This window comes from Amblyomma americanum, chromosome 6 (genome assembly GCF_052857255.1).
Source record: "Amblyomma americanum isolate KBUSLIRL-KWMA chromosome 6, ASM5285725v1, whole genome shotgun sequence".
Classification (NCBI taxonomy): Eukaryota; Metazoa; Arthropoda; class Arachnida; order Ixodida; family Ixodidae; genus Amblyomma; species Amblyomma americanum.
Genome location: NC_135502.1, coordinates 81,055,387 through 81,069,219, shown reverse-complemented (window position 1 = coordinate 81,069,219; position 13,833 = coordinate 81,055,387). Strand labels below are relative to the sequence as shown.

Here is a 13,833-nt window from a genome sequence, read left to right as displayed (position 1 = left end):
ATGCCAGCAATTTTGTCTTTTTTTCTATTTCTGCTGCCCTGATTTACGCCACCGGAGAAGACGATCAGCATGTTCAAGGATAACCATTTTTCCAACAGGCCGCAATTACCGACGTCCATTTTAAAGCTCGCTAGCAGCTGTGATCAGTGGCTTTATTTGTACGCGCCAGAACTAGAGAGCAAGTGATAGGTAATTTCATTGATTTTCGGGAATAATTGCAATGCGATGACCTTTTCTAGAAAATAATTTGCAATGTAAGTTATTTACATTCGCGACAATTCTAGGAAACTAGTGGGCAGTGTAATTTTATTTCCAGACTTTCGGGAAAGTAAAGAGCAGTGCAATTTAATCACTTTCCAATTTTCCCAAGTATGTCTCCAGACTAGTATGAATCGGAACAGAAGGGACCGCTGATGCCATCCACCAGCCCCTTCACAGTACCGGCACCACTTGAGCGCCCACGGAGACCCATGGCGCAAAGCGTGGCTTCCTAACCGCTATGCTCCCGGGGGATATCTCTAGACAACAAAAAATTTGCTGTGGTTTAGCTCTGGTTAAACATGGTTAAATTGCGGAAGCTTGCTTAGCTTTCGCCTTAGAATTTAACTGTTGCGAAGCGGTAGAGCAACTAGATTCAGATATAGACTCTTCGTCGGTAACTTCCATGGCGAGACTGATCAACCAACGCGTAGCGCACCACTATATATCCCAGTGAAGCCGCCACGGAGCGCGCGCAAGGCGAGGAGGTCGTCATATCAACGGAGAGACCAACTGTTAGCCACGGCGCCGGCTCGGCGGCCACGGCACACGCGACGAGCGGCTCCCTTCTAGCTGCGGCGGCGAGCATGATGACGTCACGCGTCGTCATAGCAACGGAGAGCTGACGTCACACCACCTGCCAAGCGCAGCGCCGGCTCTGGGGAGAGCACGGCATGCGCGACGGGCGGTTAGACATGGCGTAGTATTGCTTTCGCAATAAAACGATTCACTGTTCCTGTATACTCCGAGGCACGACCTGATAAGTGGTTTCCACGGGGCCAGTGCAAAGACGCCAGAAACATGTTCATGCCCTTGTTTGCGAGGACCTCCGCGAATAAGCCTTCCCATTCGGGAAGGATGGCAGCGCTCGACATGGGTCTTCTTGGTTGGGCGTCGACCTTTGCGCCACAATATACACACAAGTGTACACACAACTGCCTAGCAACAATTAGTGAATCATGTGCCGCAAACAAAAATGCACTCGACAGTTAGTGTCACTTCTTCAATCTCCTTCCGTTCCCACATCCCACACCTAACTTGTCGCCAATATACTTTCATAAGACAAGCAAGAACTCATTTCTCCCCCCCCCCCCCCCCACCCCGACTGTTAACGCTACTCTTCAATGCTCAGTTGCCCTAGTACCCCCGCCTCCACCATACTCCAGACATAGTAACTAGCGCAAAAAGATTGCTGACAATGCAGTTTCGTTAGGCCACACGCGAATTAGATACACTAACACTACGATTTTGGTACAAGCGCCCAACGCTGCGCTGGTGCAGTTGGAGGTGACGCCGGCCAGACACACCATGGGAGACCAGAGGCGCTAGTCGCCATCGCCAAAGCATCCGCAGAAGCTACTGGAGTACTGGACTGAGGACCTCACCCACAATCCGCTCTGGTCTCCTTCTATAAAATAAAATTGTGACTCTCTCTCTCGGTTCAGTGCTCGGTTCTCAACGTCAAGCAGGCTTCAGACGGAGATCGGCGAAATCGCCGTCTTAAGGGTATGACGCGACAAGCATTAATTGGTTAATGTCCATACATACAGAATTTTTCGTTCTCTACTTAGCATTCATAGGTCGCTGGGAGTCCTCATACCATTCCAGGCGCCGTGGTGCGGGGTTAAGCGATGCGCCACTGCCCTGCGCTGGCAGGTACTCCCAGCGGTGGGACTTGAGACTCATGTCGCTCTTCCCCAGCAACCTCGCACGATCAATGATTAATCTAACTGCCACCTGCCGCGGTGGGCAGTTCGCTCACAATCCGGTCAGCAGATTGTGATGACGTCACAAGGTCACGTTACCTTGGTGGCCTACCTGCCACCTAGGAAGTGGGGGGACCACCTATAGCAGGTTGCCCACAACCCGGTGGGCAGAGGGACTAAATCGACAACGGCTACGCAGCTGAGTGGAAGTTGTAGTGGTAACGCGCTAAAAGACAGACAGGAAAGGTGTATGGTATGACGCGCCTACCCTAACATTTTACATCCACACTAGTACTGCAATCGGGGCACAACCACGCAACCCTCTTCCGCGCCAAGTTACGTATTCCTTCGAGAGCTCGAAGGCTCCACCTACTTTGCAGAGGTCGTAGTTGCTGGCCCACATAACCGGTGACTACCCTATTTGTTACACTGTCCTTCCGCAGTCCCTGGAAGTACTACCGTTAGCAGAAGTAAGAGACCTACATCCCCCCTTTGTGTTCCAAAGCTTGCCGCTCTGCTTGGGGGCGCCACTTGACGAAGCACTCCTGGTGTCGACGCCGGCGCGAGGAGGAAAGGGGGGTCCTCACTTTTTCTCACAATAGCACATACCTCGTTATTAGGCGGCTTCAGCTCACATAACAAGGTTCGCAAAAATGTTTGTCCTCAAAGTAAAGAGGGGCGAAGGAAGGAGGTGTACATGTCGATGGTTCAGGTTGCTTAACCACGCAGGTGCATACAAGCACCAGCACTGCTTAGAAGGGCCCGGCACTACGAGGAAGCATTGTGCAGCAAGGAACGCTCAGTAGCAGTGCCTACGGATGTTACTCAAGACAGGACGTTTCCAAAATGCTGTCATGAGCGAAACAGAGGTAAGTTTCCAGTGACCTGGAGGATCGTTCGAGGTTTACTAACCGATAGGACCAGGAGAGAGAGAGAAAGTAATTTAATTAAAGGATGGGACCAGAGATAAATTCACAATCGGGCATGTACGAAAAAAAATGGCAACAGAGAAGTGTCCGAAACAAGGCAGGTATCCAACGACTCACGGTCGCTCAGTTTCTACGCCCGAATAATTCTCAGTCAATAATTCCAAAAACATTATAAAAAGAGAACGAGATCAATATATAAGCTGCACTGTCTCAGCTGTTGAAAACGAAACAAACAATTCGGAGAATCAAAGCAGCGTTAAGTTTGCCTACACAGTAGCGGTGCACTAGCACAAGACGCTGTCTTAATACAATTCAGCTTTGCAGAAGACGAATAGAAAAAAAAATGTTCGTTGTAATACCACGTTTCATAAAATGCCCCTTTTCAAAAAGATGCCAGAAAGATAAAGGACCACTAGTGTGTTCACATTAGTTCGTAATATTATGCAGTGTATTTCTCTCATGTTTCGCGCTTTTCGTTTGGAAATATTCTAGAACGCCCCAATTCTGTGTCATCGTTCATAAAAATTGTTTCTCGCCACAGCAAAGAGTGCGAAATAAAGTGGTGCGAGCCCGGTTCATCTCAACCAAGGCTCGGGGCTTCCACGGTCTATCGAATATGCATAACCTCCCCATCAGTGAGTATACACAGACTGCTCCAGCGCGAGAGGCCCGTCAGCGCCGAGAGCTACGCGTTGAGGAAGCTGCATTTTTTGGCCGGGTGCATGGCCGATCCGCCCCCACATTTGAAGGCCCGCGCGAACGGTGCGAAGTTTCGGGCAACCGCGTTGCACGCCGGCGACCAGGTGCTTCCTCGGCCGTCCTCTTCGCACAGAGTGTGACACATGGTCAAGAAGAACACCTGCTCTTCCGAGTACTGCTCCATACCCCTCAGGCGCTCGTCCTTGCCGTTGGACACCTGTGGGCGCGAAACACGTGCACTGGTCAAGTGTTGGGAATCACATAAAATCAAGGTGTAAATCGCATGCAATGTTGGAATCAGATGCATTTGTGCTCCCGCAAAGAGGCAGTGTTTGGAGCTGGGCACGGAGAAAACAGAAAGTTCAAAGTGCACATCAGCTTCGCCAGGCAAGCTAGTCTGTGTTGTTTTGATCGCACGAAATTATAAACAAATTATTATTTGTTCCTCTTTTTAGCGCTAGAAAACTTTTTCCTCGCCGAATCTTCCAAAAAATAGAACCGGAACAAGCTGAGTGCATCTTCAATCATTCAACCCGATCCAGCGTGCTTTGCGTACCTTATTCTAGCGAACTTTGTCATACACAAAAGCTTGCTCTTTTAACCCTTCCAGAAGCTTTGCGCCAAATATTATAGATTGCGAACCCTCGGCTTTATTTTATTCTGCTATGCCAACAGCAATTTCTTCGTACTGATGCATTCAGCTGCATTTATGCCGCTACAAATGTATCTTGAATTTGGCTAGCGCAAAAAAAAAACCGCAAGTTTCCAGAACAATTTGATTGGCAGTGCGCGTCTCAATATAGTCATTTTATAAAATTAAATGTTCATTTTATAAAATATTACTCATGGTTCCTCCTGTTATCGGGTGCATGGAAAATAAGTGATTACATGGTCCCTCTGCCGAATACTTCCTTTAATATTAAGAAACATGTTATAGTTTCTAAAGAATGGCGACGATTCCTCGAAACAGATTAGATACTTGATGAAAATAACAGTGAATATTTGAAGTTTCAATGGACAGTTTTTAGCTTTCTAATTCTATTCCATTCGTATGTAATTATGCAGTAATAAGTACTACTACTGACTGTTACTGGTTAACATGACGTACTTTCCCGCCTTTGATGATGTCGCATCGTTTATACCAATCGCGAGATTTGTAACACTGTCATTTTCTGGTCGATGCTGTGTTTTCGTGTCCTGGGCCACCTAATGTTTTCGCATTGAAAGGCAGCACACTGGTGTTCTCAACGCTCCCTTGCTCGGCTTATGGCAGGCTTACCGCGTCGCACCAACTGATGTAGTTCCTTGTGATGGCTCAAAGCTACCACAGCGTTCCACACCCCAACATCACAGAGCCTAAGGCGTTCGTCTGCTTGATCGCATTCGGGTGGCGCTCGCTTTCCGAAAGTGTCAACGCAAAAGCGCATGTTTGCTGCGATATATCTGCGCACGCAGAAGAAACTCAACTCGACCAAAATAATCTGAACTCACAGTCAGGCGCTTGCTGACATACACCTACCCGCAACTTTAGTTTAATGAACAAGGTACATCCAACAATATACCGAACACATGCCCATTCTGCGGAGAGCACCCGAGTCTATAGCACACAGTCTATAGCCCGAGCCTGTAGCACACAATAGTGCAAGCACTATTTAAGTAGACGCAGTCCAGCTCAAAAACCGACGACCAGAGGATCCTAGTCCTAGGGCACGAGCAGCAGCAGCAGCTTTCAATGAAGCCTTAGACAGAATACTCGTCACGCTCTGCCATTTAAAATATTCTTTGTCTTTACGATCACCAGCACCTTTCCTAACGCCCGTCAATGTGCTTATTTTTCTTAAGGCTTGTTTCTCTCCCCTCTCAACCCTTCTTCATACTTCCCTCCACGGCGCACTTCATTTATTCAAAAAATTTGCTGGCGGTTTACCATCGCCAACCACGAAATATTGTGCGAGAGTAGGTTTCGCAGGTGGCCACCACAATATTTCGTGGATAGCGATGCTAAACCGCCAGCAAATTTTTTGGATAAATGAAGTGCGCCGTAGAGGGAACTAGTTTTTGCTGGTGGACGCTAACCCACCGCGGTGGGTCAGTGGTTAGGGCGCTCCGCTACCGATCCGGAGTACCCGGGTTCGAACCCGACCATGGAGGCCGCGTTTCAATGGGGGCGACACGCAAAGGCGCCCGTGTGCTGTGCGATGCCAGTGCACGTTAAAGATCCTCAGGTGGTCGAAATTATTCCGGAGTCCTCCACTACTACACCTCTTTCTTATTTTCTTCTTTCACTCCTTCCTTTATTCCTTCCTTTACGGCGCGGTTGAGGCGTCCGCCGGGATTCGAGACAGATACTGCGCCATTTTTTCCCCAAAAACCAATTAGTTAGCAGGTGGACACCAGCGCCACGCACCTGAAAGCGCGATTGATTGAAAGAAGAGCTGTGATTGAAAGCGACTTTCCTTTCGTGACTTGCGCACAGATGGAGCTTGAAAAAATACGACGTACAATGCACAAAATTTTGTCGTAATTTTCTATAGAAATTTCTTTGCTTATGCCACTACACCTTAGCCAATCCCCCCGCGTGGGTATGTGCGATGTTTACTGAGGTAAAGAAGAAGAAGCGCGAGTGTGTGATAACAAAGCGTGATCGGCTGCGGCTTTAGCATATAGTGCTTTTGTGCAGTGGCCAGCAAAGCTGATCTGTTTGTGCCGCCATATGTTCTTAACCCAGTTGCGGCAATATACATTTTATTTTTCCAGGTTGTCCAAGGTCCACCACATTCAAAGTCTTGCTTATTTCTCGCCATTTCCCGCATCACGTGACTAAATTCAGCGGCCTCACCACACACCGCCATTTTCCAGGTTAAGAAACGAATATTGTTTTCGCACTACAAATTACTATTACTATGCATATCGCTTTTTTTCTAATCCGCACTTTGGACTCTTTGTGTACAACTATGTGAGCGCCACGATATCGCTCTTGAAGCTTTCCTAAGCTTCAATAACGTGCACACAAATTTCACCCCGCGCAAACCGCTTGAGCCGATCTTACCTCGAGGTAGGCGGCGTGCGCCACTTCCAGCGCCGGCAGATAAGGAAAAAGAGCTCCTTTGTCAACGTTGGGATCAGGGCAGCTGGCTGCGTCGGCCAGACGCGTCTTGGCCAATGGCGAGTGGCCTGCGGTGGAGTCCGTGATCTGCGTAACGACATCCAAGCCTTGAAACATGCCCCGCGCGAACAGGAAGCCCAAGCCGCCGAACAGCATGGCCGCCGTCCCGCTGCGGTAGTAGAACGGCGTGTCCAGAGCCGCGGTCGACACTTGGATGGCTCTCAGAGCAGGGTTGTACAGGGCCAGAGCCGTTGTGTCCACCCTGTATATCCGGCCCACGACTGAACGCATGTGCCTGCGATGAGAAGCCTGTTCAAGCTCAGACTTTTCAAAGAGAGCGGACTTGTGTAGCAACAAGCCGCATTTTAGAAACGTCGGCAACAAGCCATCCTCCTCGGTGGCTCAGTGGTTAGGGCGCTCGGCTACTAAGCCGGAGTTCCTGGGGTCTTACCCGGCACCGGCGGCCGTTCTTCGATGGAGGTGAAACGCAAAAGGCGCCCATGTGCTGTGCGATGTCAGTGCACGTTAAAGGTCCCCAGGTGGTCGAAAATATTCCTAAGCCCTCCACTACGGCACCTCTTTCTCTCTTTCGTCTTCCACTCCCACCTTCGTCCCTTCTGATACGGCGCGGTTCCGGTGTCGACCGAGATGTGACACAATTACTGCGCCATTTCCTTTTTTCAAAAGCTAATTTTAATTCTTTTCAACAGGCCGAGGCTAATACAACATGAGGCAACGGCAATTGTAGGGTTGGCATCCTTCGCTGGAAGCGGCAACACACTGTATAGTAGTAGGAGTAAACAGCGGCATTAAGTATCGACATCAAAAGTTCCTGTTTTCTAGTAGGGGCAAATAACTACGTTACGCAAAGGAGGCGGAAGGGAGAGTTCTCGTAAATGTGACCATGTGGCTCAGGGGGTCTTGGTTCATGTGGGCGACGGAGTGCGCCTTCTGGGGTCCCGTTAGTTGGAGAAAGAGAAGGGCTACCACAGCGATCGATATCATGCCTCGGGTTGAATGGAAACCTGGGAGTTGTGTCTTCTCTGCATGATTCATTACTTTGCCTCCCTGTCATTGGTGCCTAACGTCTGTGACGTCGGGTCTCAAGGTTAGCACGCAATACCTGTCCCTGACCGGATATCTCGGACGTGGCTGACCAATTAAAGGCACATGATGAAGCATGAGGAACAAAGTCCTGGATTCTTTTCGCATGACCCGGACCAAACAAATCAATAGCTGTTCAATGGTACTTTTTTGCCGCACAAATTCCTCATGTTTGTTATCTCCAGAAATAATTTTACCACAAGGAATGTGCACACAGTCTAAGAGCACCTCTGAAATGAGAATGAAAGCATTCTCATCAGCTATCTGGGTTATGGGGTTTACCGCCCCAAAGTGACTTAGGCTATGAGGGACGCCGTAGCGAAGAGCTCCGCAAATTGTGACCACTTGTGATTTTTAACGTGCACTGACATCGCACAGTGCATGGGCCTCTAGAATCTAGCCTCCATCGAAATTCGACCGCCGCGGACGGGATCAAACCCGCGTCTTTCAAGTCAGCAGCAGAGCGCCATAATCACTGAACCACCGTGATGTCATCATCAGCTATCTGTTGAAAGCGAGGGTTCTCTGTCCCGTATACAGCTATCGTTATGAATGGAATCTTCATCAAATACTACAGCTGGGTTGCATACTCAAGTACCATTTAGGTTTGGCCGCCGCCTGTACATTCGTACCTTCGTCTGTTGCGATCTGCCTAGAGAAGCCGAACTCTGGCCGCTCACTAGCGAATTTTTGCATGACGACGGAAAAGAGCTTGATGAATCCGGCCATAATCACCGAACTTCTAGCGCAGAAGTTCTCACAAGGAGCCTTTTTCTCAACAGAGAGTTTCGTAGCAGGTTATCACAGATTGAAAGAAGGCACAGGCCACTCATGAGCAGCTGCTCAAGTGCACGCAAATATACTGTTAATGCTGCTTGCAATCTCCGGTCCTAACCTTGGCTGCTTTTCATACGAGCAGGTAAATGCCTGTTCATTGACGGCATTAGACGCGTAATGTAGTTGACAAGCCAGATGGGCTCCATTTCTTTAGTAAAATATCGCAACCTCGCAACCTTCACTTGTGGGTTAAGGCTGCTACTGCAGTAGAAGCTGTGGCTTTGATTAGTTAATCGTGCAGCATAAATAGCAAGTGCATCTTGAGGTAGCTGACCACAGATTAGAACTAAACATTAGCATTAGGCATTAACGGTAAATGTTAGTGATTCATTACTCTCTTTCTAGTTTTCATTACTGATTCTGACGTATTAATCTAGTATGCAATTGACAAGGCGTGTATTTTAAACAGTTCAAGCGCAGAGGGACAGAAGTACAAGGCGCGGTAAATATCGCCAATTATTCGCAGCACTAGCGGACGTATTACAGCCACAACAAAGATGCACCCTCAGTGCCAACGAAGGACGCGTGCAGAGGGCCAAAATAAGCTTTTCCTCACAGAGTTCTAAGGGAGTTCTGCAGCTCCTTGCGGCTGGACAGCCAGTGCCCGAAGAAGCCCCGGCTGTTGTCTACAGTCTCGCCGTACACTTGCTGAAGCCCTGCGGCGTTGGTGTGCGTCATGGTAGGCCAGATAATGCCTCCTGTGCGTTTCAGCTCCGAGACGAGGGCGTCGCGCACGTTGTTCTTTAGGCGCGACACGAGCGCCACCTTCTTCAGGGCCAAGGACTGAATGAGGTCCAGGCTCTTTGTTATGTTATCTGCCTCGCTGCCGCTCACAGCAGCGTAGTTTGCTGCAGCCAGCAGCACGTTGTAGGTGACGGCGATCTGAAAAAAATGAACACCCACAATGAAGTCACCGGCCGTATCGATGTAGATTTGTTCGACTTTCGATGAAACCCCGTAGAAAACTGAAGTGGTGACAACCTTTGAAGAACGCCCCCTTCGATTTCACATCGCTCCTTTGGCTAAAAACTCGCATTCTTTTTTTTTCGTTTATGGCCGCCGTTTCTAATTGTACAACGCAGACGGCTAGATGTCGCTACCACTGGCATTTTAAAGCACAAAAAAACTCTACTCGAGAGTGCTGGAAGCCTTCGCTCCTCCCGCGCCTTTCACCCACTGCCGCCTCTTCCGATTGGATATTTCGACACAGGCTAGATGTCACCACAGATGGTGCGTGGAATAAAAAATAAATTAAACAAGAGTGTTTTGGTTTGACGCTCTGTGGAGGAGCAAAGTAGAGGGTTGAGAGGTCGTTCCTTTATTTATTTATTTATTTATTTATTTATTTATTTATTTATTTATTTATTTATTAATATAACCCGCAGCGCCAAGGAGTTACGAGGGGGGGGGGGGGTACATTAAGAAATACATAAATCATACAAATTATGTGACCCTCCTCGGCAGAGTAAAAAGTATAAACACCAGAAAAAGACAAACGAAATGTAAAGAGCTACACATGCACATACATTTACTACAAAGAAAAGAAAGCATCATTTCATGCAGCACCCACCACATCACTCGGCAGCTAATGACAACTGATGGTGCTGGGATAGAAATACATCCTAAACAATTAAGTTTTCGTCGCAGTTTCACGAACATTAAAATCATGGTCAGCACGGTTAGATTTGTAACAAGGCTGTTGGAAATACTTTTCTCGTTCAACCCGAATAGTTCAATAAATAGAATGAAAAAGCTTCAAAACGTAATTTCATTCGGCGCGTGACAAGCAATTCCCAGTTGAGAGCTTCTTTCTTACGCGATGCACCGAACTGAGACCCACGTGTGCCCGACTCAAAACGAGAGGCAATGTTTTGCACCCGCTCCAACTTGTCAGCTTATTATTTTTTCGAGAGCTTCAAGTCTGGAAGACCAATAGGGCCGCAAGACACCTCCTTGTACCCAACGTATGACGCATAAAGAGATCGCAGGTTCTTAGTCTAAGCAAAAATGGCTACATCCCCTGTACTTTCTACTCGGAAGAGCGATGGCCGTCAGCAGAGTTAAGTGAAAAAGATTAGTCCACAGACTTTCGCGCCTGTAATATCAGCACATTCTACCTCCTGTCACAAATTTACAGAATCTTAATAGTGCTTATCGTTAATCATCGCATGAATAAATTCCTTACCCGGAGCAACCAAAACTGGAGGTTAGTGCGACCAAAGTACACGCCGTTGCACGGACGCACCAGTGCTCTGTCAATTAACAGAATGCGTTCAAAAGTTGCTAATTTTACATCCCTAACACCAAGGCCGGAAGCAGTAGGCAGAGTGATATTCTATATTCTGAAGGCCACTTTTTTACCGAGGTTAAAACTCGTTTGTAAGAAAATATAAATGCAACACATTTATTGCAAGTTTTACAAGACACCCTGAATCTTTTTTACTAAATATTTCGCCCTTGAGTCACCTCTGGTATGTGCCGTGTATCACAATGTTCCCTTTTCTCGCATTAAGTAAGCTTAAACTTTGTTACTTGTCTTATTGGAGAGAACAGGAAAGTTTTCTGCCTTGCAGTAAGTGACTGATGACATGAACTCACAGCCTCCTATACTCCACAGGTCTGGTTTTAAGCTTAGCTCAAGTTACGCTATATACCAGGCGTTAAACGATGTCCTCCTAAGATGGCACGTTCAGTCACTCCACAGCGAGTCGAAGACTGCACTTGCTACTGTTGTCTTCATTCCGGCAATGCCATAGGCCTTCAGAAACTGCACCTAAGCTCAGATTGTGGCGTCCACTACGTCATTCGCCACGTTGCTTCTGTCTTATACGATAAGCTGTACGCCACTTTAATTTATCAACATTACGGTGTAAAACGATCCACATTTCCCTTTGGGGTAGCCACTAACGGAACTTATAGCGCAGCCAGCGATGAAACAATTGTGATTTCCTCGTCCATGCCATATTTTCTGCGCCAGTGCATTCGGTTCCATTGCTGCAATGCATTCCCAAAAGCTCTCCAAAACCACCCCGCCAGAGGCCAGCGTCAAACGAGCCACGATGACCAACACAGAGCTGTCGGCACTTGAACGGCAGCAAGAATTCTTTCTCCAATGAAGCAACAGAACTAACTAATGGCAGATGTTATTAGGAAGGAACCTAAAAAGGGGAAAACACAGAAATGATACAAAAAACGGCGCAATGGGCTTGAAACACACGCTGCAGGAAGGGTCTGAAAGGCTGGAACAAAGCTATCCTAACCGAGAGAAGGTAAAAAAAAAAAATGCTGCCAAATGTTCTCTAAAGCATCAACCTTTATATTGTAACGGAAAACAGGGAGACAGGTCGCTAACCAGCAGAATACAGCAAGCAGCCAGCCAGCCAGCCAGCGCGAGACACTTCAACGTCTTCGAAGACACTTCAGCGCCACCTGAGAACACCAGGTGGCATTACTCCCCCTCCAAAAAAAAAAAGAAAAACAAAAGCGGGGTTGCAGTATGGGCAGTGGAAAGAGAAAAAAAAACAGCACAAGCACACAAAAATGTACAAGGGAGGTGGGCGAAGGTGTCCCACGCGAAAACTAGCAGAACACTGAGCGTACTATCCATTACCGCGTGAAGTAGGGTTTCATGCGGACAACGTGCACAACCTCAGAGCGGGGTGGACGACGCTGAGGCTGCACAGTCCCGTCAGGAAGAACTTCGTAGGTCACTTCGGTGACGCGGCGCAAAACTCGGTACGGTCCAAAGTAACGGCACATCAGTTTTTCAGACAAGCCTGGGCGGCGTACCGGGGTCCACACCCAAACTTGGTCTCCCGGATGGTATTCGACGTGCCGATGACGGAGGTTGTAGCGGCGTGCATCCGTGCCCTGCTGCCGCTGAATGTGAAGACGGGCAAGTTGACGTGCTTCCTCGGCGCGCTGAGCGAACTGCTCGGCGTCTGGCGTGAGTGGGTGGTCATCAGTGCTGCATGGAAGCATTGCATCCAGCATCGTCTGAACGTCACGTCCGTAGACCAGACGAAATGGTGTAAATCGGGTCGTCTCCTGCGTGACCGTGTTGTAAGCGTATGTGACGTACGGGAGAATCTCGTCCCAGGTTTTGTGCTGCGAGTCTATGTACATTGCGATCATGTCGGCGATCGTTCTGTTGAGTCTCTCTGTGAGCCCGTTCGTCTGTGGGTGATAAGCAGTAGTTTTGCGATGGTTCGTGTGACTGAGCTCGAACACGTCGCGCATGAGCTGTGCCGTAAACGCCGTACCTCGATCAGTGATTACGTGGGACGGTGCGCCATGACGCAGCACGATTTGTTGCATAAAAAACTGGGCGATCTCAGATGACGTACCGCGCTGCACCGCTTTAGTTTCCGCATACCTTGTTAAATAGTCGGTCGCGACTATGATCCATTTATGACCGGCCGATGACACAGGGAATGGGCCCAGAAGATCGATGCCGACTTGATCAAAAGGCGTCCGAGGGGGTTCAATAGGTTGGAGCAAGCCCGCTGGCTTGAGAGGAGGCGCCTTACGACGTTGGCAATCGCGGCAGCCTCTGACGTAACGCTGGACGGCGTGAGAAAGTTTGGGCCAATAATACGCCTGGCGCACGCGTGCAAGTGTGCGGGCAAAGCCCAAGTGGCCGGAGGTCGGCTCATCGTGACAAGCAAGAAGGATATCGGCGCGGAGATCTGCCGGAACGACGAGGAGGTGCGCTCGGTCAACAGTGCTGGAGTTTTTCTTAAACAAAATGCCGTTCCGGAGACAGAAGGCCGGCAGGTTTCTAGAAAATTGTCGGGGTACGACAGAAGCTCGGCCCTCCAGATAATCAATGATAGGTCGCAGGTCTGGGTCAGCTCGCTGGCGGGTCATTAGGTCTAAGGCGCTGACAACTCCAATAAAACCACTCTCGTCCTCTATGCTATCATCCGCTAACCCGACGGGCGCGCGAGAGAGTGCGTCAGCGTCTTCGTGCGTCTGGCCAGATTTGTGCACAATGGTGTAATCGAATTCTTGGAGGCGGAGGCTCTATCGGGCTAGGCGCCCCGATGGGTCGCGAAGATTTGCAAGCCAGCACAACGAATGGTGGTCGGTAACTACTTTGAACGGGCGGCCGTAGAGGTACGGACGAAATTTCATGGTTGCCCACATAACCGCAAGGCATTCTTTTTCTGTGGTCGAATAGTTTGTTTCAGCG

The 13,833-nt window shown here is 48.8% G+C and overlaps 1 protein-coding gene across 1 annotated transcript in view; it reads right to left on the bottom strand.

The window, feature by feature from the left end:
• Positions 1-2,891: 2,891 nt before the first annotated feature.
• LOC144093784 (neprilysin-11-like) overlaps positions 2,892-13,833 on the bottom strand; it is a 29,529-nt gene continuing 18,587 nt past the window's right edge. Inside the window, exons 5-7 of the mRNA XM_077627489.1 lie at positions 9,196-9,521; positions 6,642-6,993; positions 2,892-3,809 (exon numbers count right to left, since the gene is read on the bottom strand). Coding sequence (XP_077483615.1) covers positions 3,579-3,809; positions 6,642-6,993; positions 9,196-9,521 — 909 coding nt within the window. The 3' untranslated portion in view covers positions 2,892-3,578. The remainder of the gene's footprint in view (positions 3,810-6,641; positions 6,994-9,195; positions 9,522-13,833) is intronic.